This window comes from Castor canadensis, chromosome 5 (assembly GCF_047511655.1).
Source record: "Castor canadensis chromosome 5, mCasCan1.hap1v2, whole genome shotgun sequence".
Classification (NCBI taxonomy): Eukaryota; Metazoa; Chordata; class Mammalia; order Rodentia; family Castoridae; genus Castor; species Castor canadensis.
Window position 1 is genome coordinate 132,040,385 of NC_133390.1, and position 23,705 is coordinate 132,064,089.

Genomic DNA, 23,705 nt, shown 5'->3' on the forward strand with positions numbered 1-23,705 from the left:
GTTCCTTGAGAGGGGCCGCCACTGGGGGATCCCATTGAGCTTGACAGCAGTGGGTGTTGTGAGAATGACCAGATGGGGGATGGTCCACCGAAGTCCCAATGGAGAGGGTAGAAGATCCTTTAGGAGAGCAATATCCCCTGGTTTAACAGAAATTGTTATAGGGTGGGGCAGGATCTGGTCTGCATGCTCTCTGAGAAGTTCCCTGAGAAGGTTAAGATAAGGTAGGTAGTCAGTCAGAAGAGCAGAGTCTGTTGGAAGCAAGTTTTCTAAGAGAAATAGGTGGCCATATATTATTTAAGACCCAAATAGGAATATTAGGAGGAGCATAAAAAGGTGTCTGCTAAGGGACTACATACCTAGGGATCTAAATTCTGCAAAATCCTCTAACTCCCAAGAAAGCTGTAAGCTGCTTTATGGTATGGGGGGAGGGAAACGGAAGATTGGGTTGGTTCACTCATGACTCAGGGAGTGAGTCTGTCCCTTTAAGGCCACACCTAGGTAGGTGACCTGTGGGAGGCAGGGGATGGCAGGATTTAAATTTAACACTCTTGGATAAAAGAGAGCTCTAGCTCATTTTTTATATAACATTGTAAATGTTTGTACCATATTTAGATAAAGTATAGACACAACACTGTTGCAAAGTGGTCATTTAAGACACATAAGCAAATATGTAAATGAACTCTGATTTAGTAGTACTTAAGCTTGACAAGATCAGCAGAAAACAAATAATTTCTTTGATAAAATCTTTCCCTATAGCAGTTTTCTGTAGATGTTACTCAGAGCAGAACAATATTAAGATAACCTTGTTATTTTATAGACGTAGAGAATTTGATTTTAGTTTGACATGACCCTAAAAATCTTAGGCAACTTTTAGATTATACTCAACTTTAACTTTATTACACACTGAAGCTTTTTATTATACACTTTTAAAACTTACTTAGACCTTTATATAACATACTAAACCCTTTGATGGCTTGTCCTTATCCCTCCTATTTGAAACAATCTTTAGGACAAACCCTTCTTTACATAGTCCTTTCTCATCTAAAAACATTCATTTTTCCTTTAACTTCTCAAAAAATACATTCACTACCCATCTGTATCCTTTCCAGTTGTTTACTTTGTAACTTGTATTTTAAAATTAACTTTTATAAGAATTTTGGATTTATTATAGGGGCTGAAGCAACTAATTAGTAGCCCTTGTTGTTTTAAGGAATTTGTGATAGGCATAGGGCCTCATCATCCCTCAGGCTGGAGGGGATATTGTTTTAGGTGTGGAAACTGTGAGGGATTTTTGAGTTTTATTTGAATAGGGAGGGCCAGCCTGGCTCGCCCTACACTCATCTCATCAGTCCACACTGTGGAATCTATTTGTCCCTTAAGGAAGGGGCAGCAGAAATAGCTGCCTGAGGGGAAGAGAATTTGAGCGTTTAGTTTGGAGTTTCAGGAACTATGAGGAAAGAATGACAGAAGAGGAGGTCTCCTCAAGAGCAGGCCAGAGGCTGGGTAAACTAGTGCTGTAGGGGCTGGCCAGATTTGCCTCGAATGATAACTTTTGTCATTGGACCGGGAACCGGGAGAGAAAGAAAGGTAAAACAGAGAAATAAGCTCCACTGTCTAGTCAAAAAATGATCTTTTGTTTTTTCTGCCACAATGGCTACCATGAGGCTCCTCAACATTGATGCCAAGAAGTGGAGCATGGACAGGGGGCCAGGACCCATCAATCCATAGGAGGTAGCACCTTGCCTTCCATCTGGAGATGGGGGGATGGAGCACTTAGACCTCCAGTGGTTACCTTTGCAGAGAGGGCAGGGTCCTGTTTGGGGACTGGGCTGTCTCCCGTGCTGTTCCCCCAATTTGAGCATCCTCTGCAGAAGTGCCCCTCTTGTCCACCATGGTACCAAGTTCAAGATGCAGGCCCCATTTGGGTGGGGGCAGCAATAAGGTCATGATGTTTCTTATCTTTCTCTCTGTTAGTAATGTCCCAGTTATAGTACACAGACATGGCTAGCTATATTAGTTGATCCAGTGACTTTTCTCCTTCAGCCACAGACTGAGTTTTCTACAAATATCTGGGGCTGACTGTTAGAAATTTATCTTTGAGGAGAACCTCTCTCATCTGTGACTCTGGGTCCACTGTGGTATGCTTTCTGATAGCATCCTTAAGATGCTGCAGAAAGGTAAGGGGATTTTCTTCAGAGCATTGCTATAAAGTAAAGTTGTTATTTTACATTGACACCTGATACTCTGTAGAGCAGGTCTCTGAACTGTTCTGGGCCTCAGTTTCCTCACTTGAAGAATGAGGGATCTGATCTAGATTAAACTACCTTCTTCCACTATTAGATGGCTGAAGTGACATTAATGCCACTTATCTTTCTTACCATTTTTTTTTGATTTAACAATGCTGAGGAATTTTTTTTTCTTTCATTTTTCTTTTATTATTCATATGTGCATACAAGGATTGGTTCATTTCTCCCCACTGCCCCCACCCCCTCCCTTACCACCCACTCTGCCCCCTCCCTCTCCCCCACCTCAATACCCAGCAGAAACTATTTTGCCCTTATTTCTAATTTTGTTGTAGAGAGAGTATAAGCAATAATAGGAGGGAACAAGGGTTTTTGCTGGTTGAGATAAGGATAGCTATACAGGGCATTGACTCACATTGATTTCCTGTGCGCGGGTGTTACCTTCTAGGTTAATTCTTTTTGATCTAACCTTTTCTCTAGTACCTGTTCCCCTTTTCCTATTGGCCTCAGTTGCTTTAAGGTATCTGCTTTAGTTTCTCTGCGTTAAGGGCAACAAATGCTAATGCTGAGGAATTGAACCCAGGGCCTTGCACATGCTGGGCAGACACTCTCCCACTGAGCTATGTCCTTATCCCCAAATATTTTTTTCTTTTTCCTTTGGCTATACTGGGGCTTGAACTCAGGACTTTATGCCTTCAAAGTGGCACTCTTCTGCTTGAGCCATATCACCAGGCCCTTTTGGTGTGGATCTGTCAAGGGGAGTGCCTGTGCCCCTGTAGGTAGGCACATTTATTCCTTTATTTCTGGGTGCCACTAGTATTGGGGCTCATTGTAAATGCTAATCATTTCCAACCTGAGTGGCCTGGGCCAGAACCCATTGCATTTGTAATGAGGAAAGAGTCTGGTCCAGGAGAAGCATAATATCCTTCCATGTCAATTGAAAGGTTTGGATTACAGAGATAAAGGCTTGAATGTATTTGTCTGGGCATCACTATAGCTGTCCAGATGTTTTTAAATTTCCCTTAGATCTGATAGCTGGAAGGGGACATAGACTTGCCTTCTTCCTACCATTACCTGTTGAAAGGGGAAGCACCCATTAGGAGGTTCTGAATATTAGGGTGGCTTAGAAGGTAGAAATTTGTATAGGGGACCTCAGTTCACTTTTTTCCCTTTTATAGAATAGGTCTAATTGGAGTATGGTATTGTAATTTAATGAACACTATGAAGGCCACTTCTCTTGGCCACCCAAAGCATACTGAGGCCAGGCCTCAGTACAAAGTTTCCAACATCTACAAGCCAGAAAACTGGAAGGTTCAGGTCCCATCTAGAAAGAACAAAATGCTAGCATCTTGTCTTTTAGTTAACAGCAGGCAGCCTCTTTAATAAAGGCTACCTTTTTAACAAAGGAATAAATCATCTGTAAAGTTAGAGAAGGGCATTTAGAGGGCATCCCAGGCCAATAACAGTACTATACGGGACAACTAGTGTTAATGTTTGAAGGGAAAAATTTGTGCTGAGGCTGAAAGTGTAGAAAATTTTAAATGAGATTAGAGACCACAGTAATAGCTATTTCTGGGACTATAACCTTGAGCTAAAAATTGGCTTACAAGGGCTGGGTTTGGTGCCCCGAGGTGTGAGGTGGGACTAGGAGCAGGGCGTGTGCAAGGCACCGACACCCTCCACACACACCTGGGACAAGTGAGCCTGACTGCCTAGGACTGGTCCTGTGGCCTGTTGCCCCTCCCCCCTTCCTGTGTATCTGCATGTGTTTTATTCTAGGGGAAGTGGTGGCAGGCCACAGCCACCGCCATGTGCGCCTGGCAGCCTAGGATGTGTGTTGGGTTGGCCTATGGATTCTCTTAGCTATGGTAGGTGTTCCTGCTGTGCATGAGCGCGCCTATTTGCTTTCCTTCCTCCCCTTGTGGGGGCAAAGTTATGGCATTAGCGTGGCAGCTGCAGTTTTTTGTAAGCACTTTTGCCTAGCAGCTGATTTAAAGTTACTTTAGACTGAGAGGCCTGGCAAACTAGTTGGAATAACTTAAGTCATAAGGTACCATGCTACAAGTTTTTCACGGGAGGCAGGGTCCCATAAGCACTGGGAGGAGAAGGCAGACAGAGACAAAGGACATGTGGTGAGACCATGGAGGAGGCAGAAAGGTGAGCTGACATCTTATGTAAGGAAGGGGAAGGCAGAGCCTGGAGGCATGACACCTGCCTGAGGGATTAGCCATCACCTGTGCCTCTAGGTCGCTCCCATTGACTGGTACTGGAACACTTTCAGCAACACGAAACCTCCACTCTCTGGTTGCTGTCTCAGGAAAAAGAGGCATCAGACTGGGGGTGGGGTGGGGTGGGAGAAGAGAAGCAATGGTCAGATGCCATAATCAAATAGGACTCCCCCAACGTAGCGTGAGGCATACCTAAATAAACTCCAGGCTTGGTCTCAGCCCACAGGGAGGGAGCATACGGTCTCCCAGAGCTGGAACCGCCTTGAGGCCAGAGTTGGCAAGGAGCGGCTGGCTTGACACCATGATGGGAAGGTCCTTCAGGAAGATAGGAAGAGACAGGCAGCGTGAGCAGCACAAGAAGTCTGCTTACATGGGGAAGGAGGTGGTTCGGGAGAGAATTTGGTTCATTTAGAAGCTGGTTTAGAGGCTAATAGAACCTGTGCAGGGGGACAGGAAGTACAGAGGGAGGGTTTGATGTGGAGATAAGAAAAGGATTGGGCGTAGGGTATTTCCTTCCTTTTACCAGCACGCTCACAGAAATTGTATAAGTCCCTTAAAATATTGGGATTGAAAGTGCCATTCAGTGGCCATTTGGAGACATTGTCTAATGGGTATTGGGGCCATGCCTGATTACAGAGAAAAATAAGTTTTCATGGCTTAAGATCAGGCATTAGGAGAGGGGCCCATTCTTGGCCAGGAGACATCCCAGTGGGGAGTCTGAAGGAATTTGGGATGGTCCAATCTCCATGGTGAGGCCTGAACTGAGGAGAGATATGGTGGGTGTCCCTGAAATATCAGTTCCTCAGGAGAGAATAGATGTGGGACACCCGGGGGGAATGTCTTCACCACAGGGACCCACAGTCCTAGGAAACCCGGTTCCCAGGGACGGGAGTGAGCCGAGACCTAGCGCTAGGATTTTGAGGAAAGAGAAAGAGATCACGGCTCTTTGTGCAAGAAGGACTCCGTGCATGCGTGATAGTCTCTGGTAGGCGTGGAGATTGTCTTAGAGCGGGAATTTCTGTTTAAGGGCTGTCCTTGGGAGTTTCTCAAGTGAGGTCTGAAGATAAAATGACAGCTGATTTACAAATGGCGACATTATTGTTCTATCAGACACGTGTGCTACAGTCCTTTGAGGGGCTCTTGAGGTCATGGGTGACTCATGTGAACTAAATGAACGAGTGGGAAGAGGGAGGGCATGGGTTCATAACCTCTGACTGAGTGGTGCCTTGGCCAGAAAAGGGGATGGGGTGGCCCAGTGTTGGCTCCTGCTGTGACCTGAACATGACCTGTTCACTCCTCTTGTCTGTGGCAGGATAATGGCCCATCTCGAAAGCAAGACTTAAAGGAAAAAACTGTTGATAGGGAATTTAGGCAGATGTAGAGTAGAGGCTTAGCATTAGGTGGAAAAAACCTAGGAGACTGGGACAGAGAAGCAGCTCCAATCATCAGCTACATGCCATTTAGCAACCAAATTGATTTTATGTTTTCAATCCTGGGACCTTGTGAGTCACTTTGGAGGCTGAGAGAACTGGCTGGAGCCACAAAATAACTGGAATAGGACCTCTTTCCCTTTCTCCTAGTTCATCTTTGCCTCTTACTCAGGTAGCCAGTCTAGGAGAGGAGATGGGCAGGCTATGGAGTAGGAGAGGTGAAAGAAAACTCCTCCATAGCTAAGAGACAGATTTAGAGAAAGTTCCAAAGCTAAATGGTTTTCATACCTTGTGAGAGTGAGCCCCTCCCTGGCTCGCCCACAACTTCTCAGTTTCCATGCAGAATCACAGGTCTAGAGATTCACATGTGAAAAGAATTTCAAGGTGCTCACAAAAAGGGAGTTTCACAAGGTGGAAGTTTTAGCAAGGATTTATTTTAGTTTAACAGGATAAAGTAGGGAAAAATTTAAAGAGGGGAAAAAAAGTACCTCTTGCTAGAAGTGCGGGAGTGGGGGTGGAGACAAGCTGAAAAATGGTGGCCCTTTCAAGGTTCTTTATGTTGAGTTGGGGAAACACACATCATCCTGTCAAGTCTATCAACTCTAAGCATTAGATAGTGGTTCTGAGTGTCAGTAGGGGTACTGTGTATTATTTTTAAACATGGTGAGATTATCTAGGCCTACCCAAAACACAGGGACAGTAGGTGAGTTTGCCAGACATGCCTTTCCCTCTCCCCATTTAAGGAGCCCTGAAACTTGTTAACATCTCGAAGGAGAAAGCAGATGCTCTTTTGAGTCTCCTTTGTTACTTAGCATCTAAACAGAGATGGGTGGGGGTGGTTAGCTGCCCTGGCTTTTTAGTTTTTACTTCTTCATTCCAATGTCTGAGTCTGACACTTTTAATGTTTAAATAATTTATTAAAATAATGAACACATTTATTAAAATAGTGTAATGTATTAATAAAATAATGTAATTTCTCTGTGTTCTCATCTGTTCTGCTTCAGTTAGCACTGTCCCTATGCCTGACCTGCTATGGAAGAGTTAGCAACAGGAAGAAACCAGGCTATACCTTCAACATTCTGCTTAGAAATCTCCTCACCATCTTTATAAGTTTGGTTTTCATGTAGGACATGATTCAGCCATATTATAAGGATTTGCTTCCTGTGTGTTTTTTATGCTTTTCTCCTTTTCCTATATGTTACCATTAACATGTCTCTGACTTCTTTCTAAACCTTTACCAGCAGTGCCTTTTATGTCTACATTTTTGCTAAGTGTGTCCATAATGAGTTAGGCATTCTCTAAGATGACATGTATCTTTTTTTTGTTGGTAGTGGGGATTGAATTCAGATCCTTATGATGTATATCTTTTCTACCATTTCCGTACTTCTTTCTGAGACCTCTATAGCAGAATCTATGACATTCATATTTCTATTAACAATCTTCTCAAGGAAACAGAAGCCTTTTCTGTCCTGTTCAAAATTTTTCCATCCTTCACCAGCAGCCCAATTCAGAAGCTATTTCTACATTTTTTAGGTATTTGGTGCAGCAGCATCTTACTTCCAGTGCTAGAAATTAATTTATTCAAAAAACCATATTCATGAAGCTGGGCATGGGAGCTCAGGCCTGTAATCTCAGCATTTGGGAGCCTCAGCAGGAGGATCATGAGTTTGAGGCCAGCCTGGGCTACATAGTAAGATCCTATCGCAGAAAAAAAACTATATTCATTTTCTATAGCTGCCATAACAAATTGCCACATACTTAGTAGCATAAATAACACAACTTTATTATCTAACAGTTCTGTAAGTCAGAAGTCCTGGACAGGTCTCACTGTGCTTAAGTCAAGGTATTGACATGGCTATGTTCTTTTCTAGAGGCTCCAGGGAAGAATCTGATTCCTGTCCACTCGTGGTGCTGCCAGAACCCAAGTGCTCTTAAATTGTGCTGTCCAATGTGTTTGCAAGGGGCATTTTTATGAAGCTACTCTCTGTCCTTGCCCTTTGTCTTTCTTTCCCTTTGTCTTTTTCCTTTTTCCCTACCCTAATGGAAATAGAAGAACCAATTTCATTTTCTGCTTTATTCATTTATTGTAGTCATGCCTGTTCAAAACTGGGCAGGACATTGAGATTCCCCTCCCACCACCCCATTCACTGGGAATTTGTGGTCTTTTGGAGTGAAGAAACTGGCCTATAGTTGCTTGGCTGGTTGTTGGGAAATTCAGGACTGGCACAGGTCTCCATTTCTACCCTTTACTTGGAGCAGACTTAACATGGCAGAATCCTGTCCTTCTGTCAAAAATCAAAACACTGAGCTATTTGGGAGACTGAGATAAGGAGAATTGAGGTTTCAGGCCAGCCCAGGCAAAAAGTTCTAAAGATCCCATCTCAACCAGTATGTGGGCATGGTGGCACATACTTGTCCTCACAGCTATGGCAGGAAGTATAAAATAGGAGGCTCACAGTCCAGGAAGGCATGGACAAAACACTATCTCAAAAATAACCAGAGCAAAAAGAGCAAATAACCAGACAAGGTGCAGACAGTAATGTGCCTGCCTGGCACGTACAAATCCTTGAGTTCTAACCCCAGTACCAAGAAAAAAAATACCAAAACACTACCCTCAAATCAAGACTTTTCTGTTAATTGTGAATTTTGACTTTTTTTAAGTCAACATTAAAAAATTTTTTTGATAGCAAAAAACATTCTCTAGTCTCTAGCCAGGTATGGTAGTGCACACCTGTAATCCCAGCACTCAGGAAGCTGAGGCAGGAGGATCCAGACTTCAAGGCCAGCCTGGGCTATGTATTGAGACTCAGTGTCAAAATAACCAAAACAATGAACAACAATAACAAAAAGATTCTAGGAAAAAAAAAATCACATTATACCTTAGAAGCTGGAGATTTTATTTGCTTTGAGTTAATCTTAATATCAAGTGTTTAGTGAATTCAAATACACTTTATATAAACAGATAATGATTCTGTGAGGTTTATTTAGTAGCAAGGGGCTAAATGTTATCAGTTGTTTACCAGATGAGAAATAATGTATGTGAGGATTGGTTGAGACACATTTTATTCACAACTGGTCATTTGAAAACTTTACCCAAGACTCCCAAGGCTGCTTTCAGATCTTCCCAAGGCTTCAAAGTGATAAGCTGGAGTTTTAATTTTGTAGAATCTTTGTGACCCGTGAGTATATGTCATACTTGCTCCACCAAGTGGAAGAGCTGAGGTTTCCTTTTGATTCCTAGAGGTGAGATCTGCAAAGTGATTGGGGAGTTAGAGGGTCAAGGAGTTTGCCTTCTTTTGCTTCATGAAATTTCTCTCTCTCTGTCTTTGTCTCTCTCTCTCTTTTTCTCTGTCTCTTTCTTTTGTGGTGCTGGGGGTAGAACCCCATGCCTTTCCCATGCTAGGCAGGTGCTGAACCTCTGAGTCACCCCAGCCCTGTCTCTTTTATCTTAAGACACAGTACCAAGTGTCACTGCTTTGAATCCACGCAGCAGGAACTCGTGGCTTTTGAGAAGTGTCAGTCTCAAATGGTCAGTGTGTATTCCTCACATTGTTGGAATTCTTTTCTCCCTTTACTTTGTGCATTCATCAATTCTTGATGAACTCTGCTAGAAGGTTTAAGATATGGAAAATAACTGATCGTATCTCACATAGCTGGAAGACTTAAAAAATAAAACAAGTCATGTTTGTGAATTCCGGCAAATAGTGCTAAAGTTTAATCACAAGCCACAAAGGTCGACAGCCTTGCAGTGGGGAAACTGGGGGTGTGGCCCTGCCTCTGGGGAAAGGGCCTGAGACCAGCTGAGGTTGTCACTGTGAGGCTCTGCTGATTGCCTTTGTATGTGTTATCTCTGGCAGCTCCTTTAGTGGCAGAGTTTTCCGAATGACCTTCTTGATGCTGGCTGTTTCCCTCACTGTTCCCCTGCTTGGAGCCACGATGCTGCTGGAGTCTCCTATAGATCCCCAGCCTCTCAGGTGAGCCACCCACAGTCCTCTGAAGGGATTGCTTAATGAAATGTATCAGGCTGATGTAATTTCTAGGAAAAGGAGGACAATTAAATCAGTCTGGAATGAAGGTAAGTTATGAGAAATAGAGCTCTGTCATTTCTAAAGAAAGGTACTAAAATACTTGAGTTTTCATGTTGAATTAGATATTACTTAGAATACATGTGTGGAATTGTCTCTGTCCTTGTTTCAAAAACTACAAAACAAGTACAAAAATCAAAATAAGAGAAGCTTAGGAGTTAGAAGTTGAAGTGCCAAAAGCACATGCAAGTAAAGTTAAGGCTACCTTGTTTAAATTTTGTAAGTAATTGATTTTTAAGAAAACCTGTAATTAGGGTTCTGTTTTTGCTAAGTTATCTTTCACCAGTAAAGATCTATGAGGAATATAGTCCATTATTGTTGCAGAAAGGCTCAACGGTGACTGAGAGGGCACCAAAGCTTTCGGGAAGCAAGTTTATTAAGCAAGCTGGCAGCAACTCAGCAGACTCTAGTCCAAAGGCTGAGCCCTGAGAACAAAGGGGGATTTCCTTATATACCATTTAGAGCAGGTTACAGAAATGGGTGGGCGGGGTACAGCTTGTCCCATACATAATCACATGTTATTTCATTGGCTGCCCTAACCTCTGGGGCAAGGTAACCCTTCTCTGGTCTCCAGGTAACATTCCCCAACTCTGTTTTTCCTTTGTTTCACTGTAGCACTCATTAATCTCTCTTCCCCCTCTCTGCCTTCCTTCCACATTATAACTTAAAAAAATTTTCCCCTTGAAATATTTTCATGTTTGTGATTATAGTAAGGCAAGGTTCTTATTGGTGTGATGGCTTTTGACATGGAGACTAAGCTGGTGGCAAGAGGGCTGTGCAGTTTGGTTCAGGAAGTTCCTGGTTCTTCTTGAAATAACTGATGGAGGTGAAGTTGCCTAAAGTTTTTTGTAAATGAGTTAGTCTATGTAAGACTGAACACTTCAGACAAGAACCATGTCTAACTCTACAGCAAATATAACATACAAAGTTGAATAATGTGTTGGTGTTTTATACATAAAAATTAAGGTTTTATATTGGATTCAATGCACTAAAAATGTGTTCACTATCTAGTATGCCTGAGTAGATACAGAGATTAAAGGGGGCTTGATTCTGATCTTAGATTGACATCTGCATACAAGAGTCAACTTGTTGTTGGATTTAGAATTAGTGGAGAGGTTGGGGATGTACCTTAGTGGGAGAACACTTGTAACTGCAAGGCTGTGGGTTTGACCTCCCCAGCACCACAAAAGAAAAAAAAAAAAGAAAAGAAAACCAAAATAATCACTAGAATTAGTAAAGATATGATGTACACTAAAAGCACAATTAACTTCCATAAGATGGAGAATGGATGAAGACCTACTCAGTCACAGAGTGTTGGCTCTAAGTCCTGGTGTGTTGATGGCTTACATGTGTTTCCTCCCTGAGCCAGGCATGAAGACATTCAGGGAATCCTCTCAGAGGTGCCTCTCTTGCTAACCCTTGTCAACATGTAGAGTGATGACTCAGTCCACCCCAAGTAGACCTGATCTGGGCCTTACTGGATAATTCTGAGGCAAAGGCAGGAGAGTGAACAGCGTCCAGAGCTGGGGATCAGAAGCACAGATTTGGATTAGCCTTGGAAAGTGGGGAGCAGCAGCGCAGGTGATGATGGAGATGGAGGATGGAGCTTCAGTGACTGAAATCCACTGATCTCAGAGAAGACCAATTTGTGTGTGGAAGGAGTGGTGATGAAATGCAGCAGGAAGAGGGGTGTGTAGCCCTGCCAAAAACAGAGGAATGTAGTCATACAAAGTTAGTTCTTTCCGTGGAGTAGGTCTGCTTCATGAGGCAAGAAGGCTTAAACCAGAGTGGCCGACAGGGGTCCTCTGATCTGCTCAGATTTGGGGCTGATGTGCTCAGGAATTGGGAGTAAGACACAGAGCAAAAGCAGAAGACTGGCAGAGAGTTCCAAGAATAGCAGTGAGGCAAAAGTTGCTAATGACAATAGCTAAAAAGGTTTCTTTAAAGTTCCATTCAGAGCAAAACAAGCAAGGATAGAGAGGAGATGGGTGGCAGCTCTTCCAGACTTGAAGATGATATACTTGGTGTCACTACTTAGGGAAAAATGTCACCTGGAAGGTTTCAGGACCACTCAAAGCCTAAGCCACAAAGCTTCCTTCCTTTTCTTTTGTGGAAGATCAGAGGGGTGTCCTAGACACATCATATTTGATATCCTGTTGACAGGGTCTTTGAAGATCCACTTGACAGCATGCTGAAATGTGAGCAGGATGATAGGGCTGTCATATATAGTTGGCATAATGAAGAAAGCTGGTATCAACTCAGCAATGCTTGCCACAGAGAAGTGAGCCAGCCGTGGTACCAGAATCAGTCTGGATTGCACAAAACTTCTCTTAAGCACTTCTGAGCATCAGCTCTCTTAGATTCCAGGTTGCTTTTCCTACTGCAGGAGGTTAGGGTGTAAGGGACACCATTTCTGCTTTTCCCATGCAAGTCTCTCCATGTTTGTATTTTCTTACTTATTTTGTATTGTGACCTACTCTAATATCCCTGAACATTTCTTTTACCTTAACCTTTGTTTCTGGCAACTAAGGATGTTATTGGAATGTGCTTTGTTTATTAAAGAACAGATGATGGTAGTAGGTTGTGAGTAAACATTTTACTTCATGTATATTTTTATACACAAATCCCTATTATTGCATTATTTTACAGCTTCAAAGAACCCCCTTTCTTGCTTGGTGTTCTGCAACCAAATACGAAGTTGCGACAGGCAGAAAGGCTGTTTGAAAATCAACTTACTGGGCCAGAATCCATAGCAAATATTGGTGGTAAGTAGCATCTTCCCACCACCCCCAACTGTGGAGTGTGACTTGGATGCCTTCCAGGCCTGGTTGCTCAAGGGGATGGGTTCTGTGGGAGCAGCTGCAGTGGCATGCTGCTGCCAAGTGAGGAGCCCTGGGCATACTTTTAGCTGTGGACATCCCATAGTAGTGGCCCAAGGGAAATAGCTCTTTCTGCCTGTCTTCATGTCCAGGTTTAATGCCACCATGCCACTATGCTGTGGGGCGAGTTCAAGTCCATCCTTCCTTCCTTCCCTCCCTCTTTCCTCCTTCCCTCCCTCCCTTTCTCCCTGCCTGCCTCCCCACCCCTTCTCCTTTACCCCATCTCTTTTCCACCTACCCCCCTTTCTCTTGCCCCAGGATTGTACCTAGGGCCTCATGCATGAGGCAAGCATTCTACCACTTGAGCTATGCTCCCACCCCTTTTATTTTTATTTTTGCTTTTGAGACAGAGTCTCACTATCTTTTTGTTCCAGCTGGCCTCAAACTTGCCATCTTCCTGTCTCTACCTCCTGAGTAGTTGGGATTTCAGTCTTGTGCCACCATGCCTGGCTTCAAGTTCATCTCTGCAGAGCACTTTACTGTGCTCAAAGTTTTGTGAAGGGGCAAAAGGCAAAATGCAGACAATGATATTTAATTCATTTGTCAAAGTTAGGCAGATGTTCCTTGACAGCACATTGTTTCTTTTCTCATTTTGTCTTTGCTTAGGTTTCATTTTGAAATGTATTTCCACTGAACAAGAATTGGATCTGGTTCAAAGGCTTTTATATCTAGCAACCTGGACCTAGGCATTTTCTGTGTGTTAAAATGAGAATTAAGCTTAGGATTGAAAAGACACAGTTAATGAAAAGATTGACAAATTAACTGGTGTGAGGATTTCTGAACTGCTTCTTTTGAAGTGACATTAGTCACTCAGAAGTCCAGTGTTTTACCTGGCAATGGCTGGGGATATGTATATAGAGTGCACTTTTGTTTTGTTTCTCAGACTGATCAGCAACTGATCCCTGGGTGTTTGAGCATCTTCCCTTGTCCTGCCTCTGCTGTTGACCAGGGAACCAAAGGCTGACCCATTTCAGCAACTGTTGGTTTGTTTTTTATTTGGTGAAGTCAAAATTGTTTCAAGAATAACAGGTACTTCATGATAGAACTTCATGTTCCTCTTAAAAACATTGATATTAGTAAATTTCATGAATTTTGGTGAAAAAAATCAAATGTTGCAGTTTAAAACTGGAACTTACAGGAGTTAAAGTGCAAGTCAGTGGTCTTCCCTTACCTCTCAAAGAGAGTGCTTGCTCTGCCTTTTCCCTTTCTCCACATTGAGAAGCTGGTTATTATCCACTGGTGACATTTCTGGTTAGGCCCACTGGGGACCTCTCTTGTTATGTCTCTGTGGAGATCTGGGCTACCATAGTCTTATTTGAAGGTTGTCCTGGGGATGGCTGGCAGGTGCTAATAGCCTCAGGAGGGTGCTGGTGGAGAGTAACCACCAATTAACATGCTTTATTTTATTTGTTTTTAAGTAGACTTATTTTTAAAGAGTAGTTTTAAGGTTACAACAAAATTGAGCAGATGGTACAGAGATTTTTCTGAAAATTTTTTTTTATTATGAATGGGTATTGGTTCTGGCTATATATGTACGGCCTACCCCATTGTCATCCTTCTCCCCAGAGTGGTACTCTTTTTTTTTTTTTGTTTTAAACAATTGATGAACCCACTTTGACTTGTCATTAGGGTTCACTTTTGGTATACATTCTCTGGGCTTGGATAGAATTGTAATGACATATATCTACCATTACAGTATCATACAGGATATTTTACCTACCCTGAAAATCCCCTGTGCTTTCCTTTCGCTTTTAACCCTTAGCAACCACTGATATTTTTTATTATCTCCATGGTTTTGCCATTTCCAGAATGTCATATAGTTGGAGTCATACAATATTCAGCCTTTTCAGATTGATTTGTTTCACCTAGTAATGTGCATTTAAAGTTCCTCCATGTCTTTTCATGGCTTGATAGTTCATTTCTTTTAAATACTGAATCATATTCCAGTGACTGGATGTACCATAGTTTATTTATCTCTTTGCTTACTGATGGACATTTTTTTCCAAGTTTTGACAATTATTAATAAGGTTGCTGTAAATAACCAGTGTGAGATTTTTGTGTAAACATAAGTCATTTGGGTAAATACCAAGGAGCATGAAGAGTGAATTATAAGGTAAAGAAAAAGTTTAGTTTTGTTTTAAAAAACAATAAAGAAGACAAAACAAAAGCCTTCAAACTGTCTTTCAAAGTGGCTATATCATTTGGCATTCCCATTAGCAAAAAATGAGAGTTCCTCGTGCTCCTAGTCCTTGTCAGCATTTGTTTTCAGTGTTTAGGGTTTTGGCCTTTCTCATAGGTGTGCAGAAGTATTTCAGGGTTGTTTTGATTTGCACTTTTCTCATAACACATGATAATGGAGCATCTTTTCATATGTAGACTTGAGGTATCTGTTCATGTCCTTTGCCCATTGGGTTGTTCATTTTTTTATTTAGTTTTTAAGAGTTCTTTGTATATTTTGTACAACAGTCCTTTATTGCACATATCTTTTGCAAATATCTTTTCCTAGTCTGTGGCTTGTCTTCTGTCCCTCCCCGCCCCCTCAGTGGCAGGTACCCCTTCTCAGTTTCTTGGTAGGTTCTTTCACAGGGTTTTAAATTTTAATGATGTCCAGCTTGTCATTTATTTCTTCATGAATCATTTCTTTGATATTGTATCTATGAACATTATTGTCATGCTCAAGGTCACCTAAATTTTCTCCTGTGTTACCTTCTAGGAATTTTATTTTATTTTTTTTTGTTTTTTACATTTACTCACATGTGTATACATTGTTTGGGCCACCCTCCCCCTCCCCGCAAAACCTGTTCCGCCCTCTTGTTCTCTGATTTTGTTGAAGAGAAAACATAAGCGATAATAAGAAACACATAGCGTTTTTCCTAGTTTGAGATAAAGATAGCTATACAGAGACATCCCTAGCATTGCTTCCATGTACTTGTGTATTGCAACCCACATTGGTTCATCTCTACCACACATCCTTAATACGTCCTGGTCCCCTCTAGGGACCAGGCAGTGTCTGCCAGTTTAAGACTACTATATTTGGTCCTCAACCACATTCAAGTTTTAGGTTTCCTTCCCTTTCTCTTTTCCTCCTGTGTGCATTTTCCCCTTAGTGTGTGACCCATGTCATAAATATTACTGCATTTGTTTTAGGTCTATAATCTGCATATGAGGGAGAATATGTGATTTTTGGCCTTCTGAGCTAGCTAATGTCACTTAAGTTTAAGTTCTCCAGTTCCATCCATTTGCGAATGACAAAATTTCATTTTTCTTTGTGGCTGAACTAAATTCCATTGTGTATAAATACCACATTTTCTTAATACATTCTTCCATAGTGGGGCATTTTGGCTGTTTCCATAGCTTGCCTATTGTGACTAATAATAAACATGGGTGTGCAGGTGCCTTTGTAATAACCCGAGTTGCATTCCTTTGGGTATATCCCTAGGAGTGGGATTGCTGGATCATATGGCAGATCTATGTTTAGTTTTTTGAGAAGCCTCCATATTGTTTTCCAAAGTGGTTTTACTAGCTTACATTCACACCAGCAGAGTATGAGGGTTGCTTTTCCCTGCATCCTTGCTAACATTTGTTGTTGGTGGTGTTCTTGATGCTAGCTATTCTAACAGGAGTGAGGTGGAATCTTAGTGTGGTCTTAATTTTCATTTCCTTTATGGCCAAGGATGGTGAGGATTTCTTCATGTGTTTTTTGGCCATTGGACTTCTTCCTTTGAAAAAGTTCTATTTAGTTCAGTTGCCCACTTCTTTATTGGTTCACTGATTTTGGAGGAGTTTAGTTTTTTGAGCTCCCTGTATATTCTGGTTATCAGTCCTTTGTTGGATATAAGCTAGCAAATATTTTCTCCTCTGTGGGTGGTCTCTTCAATTTAGAGACCATTTCTTTTGTTGTGCAGAAGCTTTTTAATTTCATGTAGTCCCATTTATCCATCCTTTCTCCTAGTTGCTGGGCTGCTGGAGTTCTATTGAGGAAGTCCTTACCTATACCTGTTGCTTCCAGAGTATTTCCTGTACTAACTGCAAGGTTTTGGGTCTGATTTTAAGGTCCTTACTTCACTTTGAGTTGATACTAGTACAGGGTGACAGGCATGGATCTAGTTCCAGTTTTCTACAGGCAGATAACCACTTTTCCCAGCAACATTTGTTGAAGAGGCTGTCTTTTCTCCATCATATGTTTTTGGCAACTTTGTCAAAAATAAGGTGGGCGTAGCCATGGGGATTCATATCCGGGTTCTGTATTCTGTCCCACTGGTCTTCATATCTGTTTTTGTGCCAGTACTATGCTGTTTTTATTGCTGTGGCTCTGTAATATAGTTTGAAGTCAGGTATTGTGATACCTCCAGCATTGCTCTTTTTGCTCAGAATTGCCTTGGCTATTTATAGTCTTTTGTGTTTCCAAAGGAACTTTAAGGGTAGATTTTTCAGTCTCTGTGATGAATGTCATTGGGATTTTGATGGGAGTTGCACTGAACATGTAGATTGGTAGAATAGCCATTTTTACTATGTTGGTTTTGCCAGTCCATGAGCATGGGAGATCTTTCCACCTTCTGTAGTTTTCTTTGATCTCTTTCTTCAGTGGTTTGTATTCTCCTTGTAGGAATTGTTAGTTTTGTATTTTACATGTAGGTTTTTGATCAACTTGGAATTAATTTTTGTGAGTGGTATAAAGTCTATATCTAGATTCTTTTTTTTTTTTTTTGCATGTCAGTTTTAGTACCATTATGGTAAACACTATGTTTTCTCCAGTGTGTTGCTTTGGCTTCTGTGTCAAAGACCAGTTGACTATTTATGTGGGTCTGTTTCTGAGCTCATTATTCTGTTCCTTTGGCCTGTTTGTTCTTTTGCTAGTAACAGATTGTCTGGATTACTGTAGTTTTATATTTAGTCTTGAAGTTGAGAATTGTCAGTCCTCTAAATTCATTCTTCTTTAATATTATGTTGGTGCTTTTGGGTCTTTTGCCTTTCCATGTAAACTTTAGGATCAGTTTGTTGATATAAACAAAATACTTTGCTGGGATTGATTGGAACTGCATTGAATTTGTAGACCATTTTGGAAAGGTGTGACATCTTGACAATATTTAGTCTTCTTATCCATGAAAGTAGAGTATTTTCTCATTTATTTAGTTATTTGATTTCATTAATCAGTTTTGTAGCTTTCCTCATAGAACTTGTGCTAATATCATTCTTTTGGGTGCTAATATAAATGGATTATGTTTTAATTTCAGATTCTACTTGTTCATTGCTGGTATATAGGACTGTGATTGACTTTTGTATCTGCATCCTGTAACCTTGCTATGATTGTATATTACTTCAGGAGTTTATTTTGTTGATTCTTTTAGATTTTCTATATAGATGATTGTGTTGTCTGTGAGCAAAGACAGTTTTATTTCTCCCAGTCTGTATCACTTTTATTTCCTTTTCTGTCTTATTGCATTAGTTAGGACTTCCAATATGATGTTAAAACAAGTGGATATCCTTTCCTTGTTCCTAAGCAGAGCAGCTTTGTGTCCTCAGAGCTAATGTTAACTGTAAGTGTTTGTAGATGTTCTTTATTAGGTTGTGAATGCTCCCCTGTTCTTAACTTTTCTCTCTATGAACAGCTGTTGCATTTTTGTTAGAGACCCTTTCTATATCTTTTGATACAATCATGATTTTTCTTTTAATCTGTTAATGTGGTAGAGTACATTAATTGAATTTTGAATGTGAATGAGCCTTATGTAGCTGGAATAAATCCTACTTGGTTGTGTGATATAGTTCTTTTTGTACTTTGTTGGATTTGATCTACTAATATTTTGTTGAGGGCTTTGCATGTATGTTTCTGAGAGATATCGGTTTGTAGTTTTCTTACAATAATTTGTGTGGTTGTAGTATTAGATTTCAAAGAATGAATTAGGAAGTATTTACTTCTGTCTCCTGAAGGAGACAATTGGATATAATTTCTTAAATGTTTGGTAAAATTCACCAATAAACCCATCTGGACCTGATGCTGTCTGTCTTGCAGGATTTATTGATTCAATTTTTTTAATACATATGTGGCTATTCATATTGTCTTTTTCTTCTTGTGTACTTTTGGCAGAGTGCGGTCTTTTTAAAATTGAGTGCATTTAATCTAGTTTGTAGACACAGCGTTGTTCAGAGTATTCCTTTATTATTCTTTCAGTATCCATAGGATCTTTAGTGATGTTCCCTGTTTTGTTTCTAAGGTTAGTAATTTGTATCTTCTTTAATCTTTTTTTTCTGCCTAGATATTTATCAATTTTGTTGATATTTTCAAAGATTAGCTTTTGGTTTTAATTATTTTTTTCTTTATCAATTTCCTGGTTTTTTGTTTGTTTGCTTGTTTTGTTTTTGGTGGGACTGGGGTTTGAACTTAGGGCTTCACATTTGCAAAGCAGGTGCTCTACCACTTGAGCCACACCTGCAATTCATTTTGCCCTGGTTATTTTGGAGATGGGGTCTCACATACTGTGCTCTTGCTAGTCTTGAGCTGCAATCCTTCCAATCTCAGACTCCCAAGTAGCTAGAATTACAAGTGTGGGCCCTGTTCTTTGTTTCTATTTTTGACTTCCACTTTCCCCCCCTTCCTTTTGTAGTTTTAAATTGAATATTTTAGGGTTTTTGTTTTTTTAGTGCTGGGGATTGAGTCCAGGGCATTGCCTGCGTTAGGCAAGCTCTGTACCACTGAGTTACATGTTCAGCCCCCAAACTGAGCATTTTATATAATTTTATTCATTCTGTTTCTTAGCATATGTATATATATATAACTATCTATCTATCTGACTATCTATTTTTACTTTTTGTAGTGGTTACCCTAGAGTTTGTGGTACATATTTTAAAGATTATGGAACATTCATGAATTTGTGTATCTTCCTTGCTTCAGGGCTATGCTAATTAATCTTCTATGTCTTGGTCTAATTTTAGTACATGTGCTGCTAAAGTGAACAGTTTATGGGGTTTGATTTTATCCTGGAGTATTCCTAGCACCTCTAACCCTTTAGCAGGATGTAATCAGTGCTAGCAGCAGACATTGATGTAAGGTGAATGTGAACTTATGCCTGTCTGAGAGTCTTAGGACTAGAGAAAAGCCCCAAGGTTCTTATCACTGACTCATGTCTGCTACACCCTTGCTCCAGAATCAGCTTCAGGTCCATCACTGGTTCCTGACTTTCTCCCCCCACCCTTTCCCAGATATCACTTCTTCATTCTCTGAGCTGCCATTTCCTCTGTGGAAATGAAAAACATAACCAAGCCCCCTCTTTTGTAGAAGAAGGTGGTATGGTCATAGATCTTAAGCCAAATCCTTAAAGATCTTTTTTCCTTTTTTTTCCAAACAGATGTGATGTTTACTGGTACAGCAGATGGCCGGCTTGTAAAACTTGAAAACGGGGAAGTGGAGACCATCGCCCGGTTTGGTTCAGGCCCATGCAGTAAGTTGGTGACAAATCATTTAGCAGGTGCTGTTATGGAACTGCTTTCACCTTTGAAGATGAAGAACCCCCGACCATCTGGCAGACATAGCTTGCTGTGGTGTGACCCTGAGCTCCATGTTTGCCAGGTGGTCACTGAATCTCACAGTGTCTGGTAGTCCCTCTGCAATCCTACTTCCCAGTTGGGCAGTGGCCATGGTACCTATTCAGTATGTTGTGTGGCCACAGCCCTTCACCATTCCATTCAGGTCCTCAGTCACTTTTGTGGTCCTCAAAGTTTAGTGAGCGTTGTTGGAATACTGCTATGAAAAAGTAGGTGCCTTTGCCATTGCTTAGATACTTCAATATAATTCCTGCATTACTTTCTTAAGAATATCAGCAGTGTTATTCCAAGTTCAAATACCCACCTGGCATGGTGGTGCATACCTGTAATCCTAGTACTTGGAAGGATGAGACAGGAGGATTGCAAGTTTGAGGCTAGCCTGGGTTGACTTGTGAGACCTTGTGAAAAATATCCCCAAAACCCAAAACAACAGCGACAAGGCTTAGAGTAGAAGAATATCACTATTAAAAAATTTGGCATTTCACAGACTTCTTATTAGTTGTTATGTTAATTTTAAATTTAATTAATTTAATTAATTTTTAATAGTGCTGGGAAGGGAACCCAGGGTCCTGTGCGTGTCATGCATGTGTTTTACTGCTGAGCCACATCCCCGGTCCTAATTATCATTTTTAATAGCTGGAATGTTTTTTCTTTTGCATTTTCATTGTGAAATGGAAACAATACAAAACAATACAAATACAGAAAAAGCAAAATCAAAACCACCTTTCAGGTGTAACAGTTATTGACATTTTAGCAACTTCAGGCATCTTTTTATTCATGGACACCCACACTTCCAGTTTTCTGTGATAGAATTATACTCTACATTTGGTTTTTTCACCACCTCTTTCTACTCCATTTTGGCAGTAAGCAGCCCACAGTGAGCACCCAGCAGCGAGCACCCTTTGTGGGCACCTACAGTACTTGCAGTGAGTACCCCATATTAAGCACCCCATAGTGAACACCTTCAGTGAGAACTCAGTAAGTTCCTGCAGTCAGCACCCCTTAGTGAACACCCACAATAAGCACCTGTGCTGAGCCCTGCAAGGGCAGCTCTAGCTTTAATGCCATGGTCTTTTTTGCTCTATACTGCATGATGTCTGTTTAGGGAGGGATGGATGAGATACTCAGACACTGAAGACACTTGGAACAACCGCTGATTCCTGTCCTTTGTCTTCCTAGAAACCCGAGACGATGAACCTGCTTGTGGTAGACCCCTAGGCATCCGGGCAGGGCCCAATGGGACTCTTTTTGTGGCCGATGCATATAAGGGACTGTTTGAAGTAAATCCTAGGAAACGTATGTGACAATAATTTGTTTCTTTCTATGATTTTTTCAGCTCTTTAAACAATATGTGCATAAGACGATAGTATATGTTAAATACAGTCTGCTTGGAGTCTAATTTTTTTACTCACTGAATAGTACTGAAAGCATTGACTATATATGTATCTTTATATCTCTCTACATCATTCTGTTTTTTCTTTCTCTTTCTTCAGCTCCTTGTCCTCCCTTTCTTGCCCTTGACTAATTTTACAATATTTGCTGTGTATACTTTCTTGATGGATGTTTATGTGTGGAGGAGTCTGGCGGGGCCTGACCATAGGCACTGCAGACTGGTTGCTTGGGTAGCCCCAGCTGTGCTGTCTGCTGGCTATGTAACTATTTAGGTTATTTGCCCTCTCTGAGCCTAGTTTCCTTGAGAATAAGTTAGGGGTAATAGTAGGACCTGCCTCATAGGCTTCCATGAAGATCTACATGAGATTATATGTGGAAAGAGCTTAGTACTCAATAAATGTCTTATTTGTTATTTTGTTTTATGTTTGAGGTAGGGTCTTGTTGTATTGCTCAGGCTGGCATCAAATTCCTGGGTTTAAGTGATTCTCCTGCCTCTACCTCTCAAGTAGCTGGGATTGCAGGTACATGCCCCAGTGTGCCTGGCTGTTTTTTAAAACTTGTCTCTGCTACTTCTGAACTTAAATGCAGATGAGTAGAACATTTTATATTTCTCTCAAGCAAATAGAACTAAATCTTTTTACTTCACATTTTTAATAGATTTTAAAAAATCTGTTGGCCTCAGTGAAAGAGTTTCTTATCTTTACAGAAAGGAGTCTACCTTTGATAAATTTAGTCTAAAAAAATTTCATTACCTGCTAGGTACCATTGGCTTACAACTGTAATTCTAGCTACTTTGGAGGCTGAGATCAGGAGGATCACAGTTCAAGGCCATCCTAGACAAATAGTTTGTGAGACTGCCCCATCTCGAAAATAACCAGAGCAAAATGGACTGGAGGTGTAACTCAAGTGGCAGAGCATGTGCTTTGCAAGCATGAAGCCCTGAGTTCAAACTCCAGTCTCCCCCATGCCTCCCCCCCACCTCCTCCCCACCGCCAACAAAAAAAAAAAAATTATCACCTAACAGCTAATACACTGTTCTGACTGTAAGAAGGAACAAATCTTCTGACATATGGCATAGAAACTCATTTTAGTTTTTTTCTTTCATATCAGCTAGGCTGATTAATATTTTAAAATTATTGAGAAACCAGTTCCTAGAGTGAAAGTACATCTTTCTTTTTTCTAACTTCAGGTGAAGTAAAACTACTGCTATCCTCTGACACACCCATTGAGGGAAAGAAAATGTCCTTTGTGAATGATCTTACCATCACTCGTGATGGGAGGAAGATTTATTTCACAGATTCTAGCAGCAAATGGCAAAGACGAGATTACCTGCTTCTGGTTATGGAGGGCACTGATGATGGGCGGCAAGTGTTCATTTCAAGTCTTCCATTCCATTAATTGGCACCCAGCAGGTGACTGCAGCAAAGTTGTTACTTCAAGGAGCTATTTGGGTATTTCTGAGCATAATTTAGCTCCTAGGATAGGTAGGATCTCACTTGTTTCTGGAGTCAGGCGAGAGCAGGATACTCTCACTTCCTCTTTGAGGAAATAAAATGAAACAAACCAGTCCGTCCACAAGGGTAGTTCTAGACAGACTGGCAAAGTCCCACAGCAGGGCTGGACTTCAGTTGTGTTCCTCCCTGCTGCCCACCCCCCCCACTCTCCCCCACGTGCCCCCCTGTGCTGACCTCACTCCCAGCTCGGTGAGAACACTGAGCATGGGCGGGGGTGGGGGGTGGGCTCTGGAAGAGGACACTATGGATCTGCTATGGATGGGGAAGGCCCCCACTGGCCAGCCCGGGACAAGGTCTAAGCAGAGAACCCCTGGGCCTGGTCACTCCAGTGTGAGCCTAAATCACCTTCTATACCCTATACCCCAAAAACCCAGAACAAGGGACAAAGAAAGCTC

The 23,705-nt window shown here is 41.3% G+C and overlaps 1 protein-coding gene and 1 non-coding gene across 7 annotated transcripts in view; one reads left to right on the forward strand and one right to left on the reverse strand.

The window, feature by feature from the left end:
* The window catches only part of Apmap (adipocyte plasma membrane associated protein), a 47,558-nt gene that overhangs the window by 18,466 nt on the left and 5,387 nt on the right, over positions 1–23,705 (forward strand). For 5 of the 6 annotated variants that reach the window (XM_020171577.2, XM_074074211.1, XM_074074209.1 and 2 more), the window contains 5 exons: positions 9,759–9,875; positions 12,636–12,751; positions 20,209–20,301; positions 21,584–21,700; positions 22,986–23,160. In XM_020171577.2, the coding sequence (XP_020027166.1) occupies positions 9,759–9,875; positions 12,636–12,751; positions 20,209–20,301; positions 21,584–21,700; positions 22,986–23,160 (618 nt within the window). Of the gene's footprint in view, positions 1–9,758; positions 9,876–12,635; positions 12,752–13,626; positions 13,895–20,208; positions 20,302–21,583; positions 21,701–22,985; positions 23,161–23,705 lie in introns of those variants that run through there. The other variant, XM_074074212.1, reaches the window with a different exon arrangement.
* On the reverse strand, positions 19,709–19,817 carry LOC141423664 (U6 spliceosomal RNA). Its single transcript, XR_012448495.1, has one exon. It is a non-coding gene; the product is annotated as a U6 spliceosomal RNA (small nuclear RNA).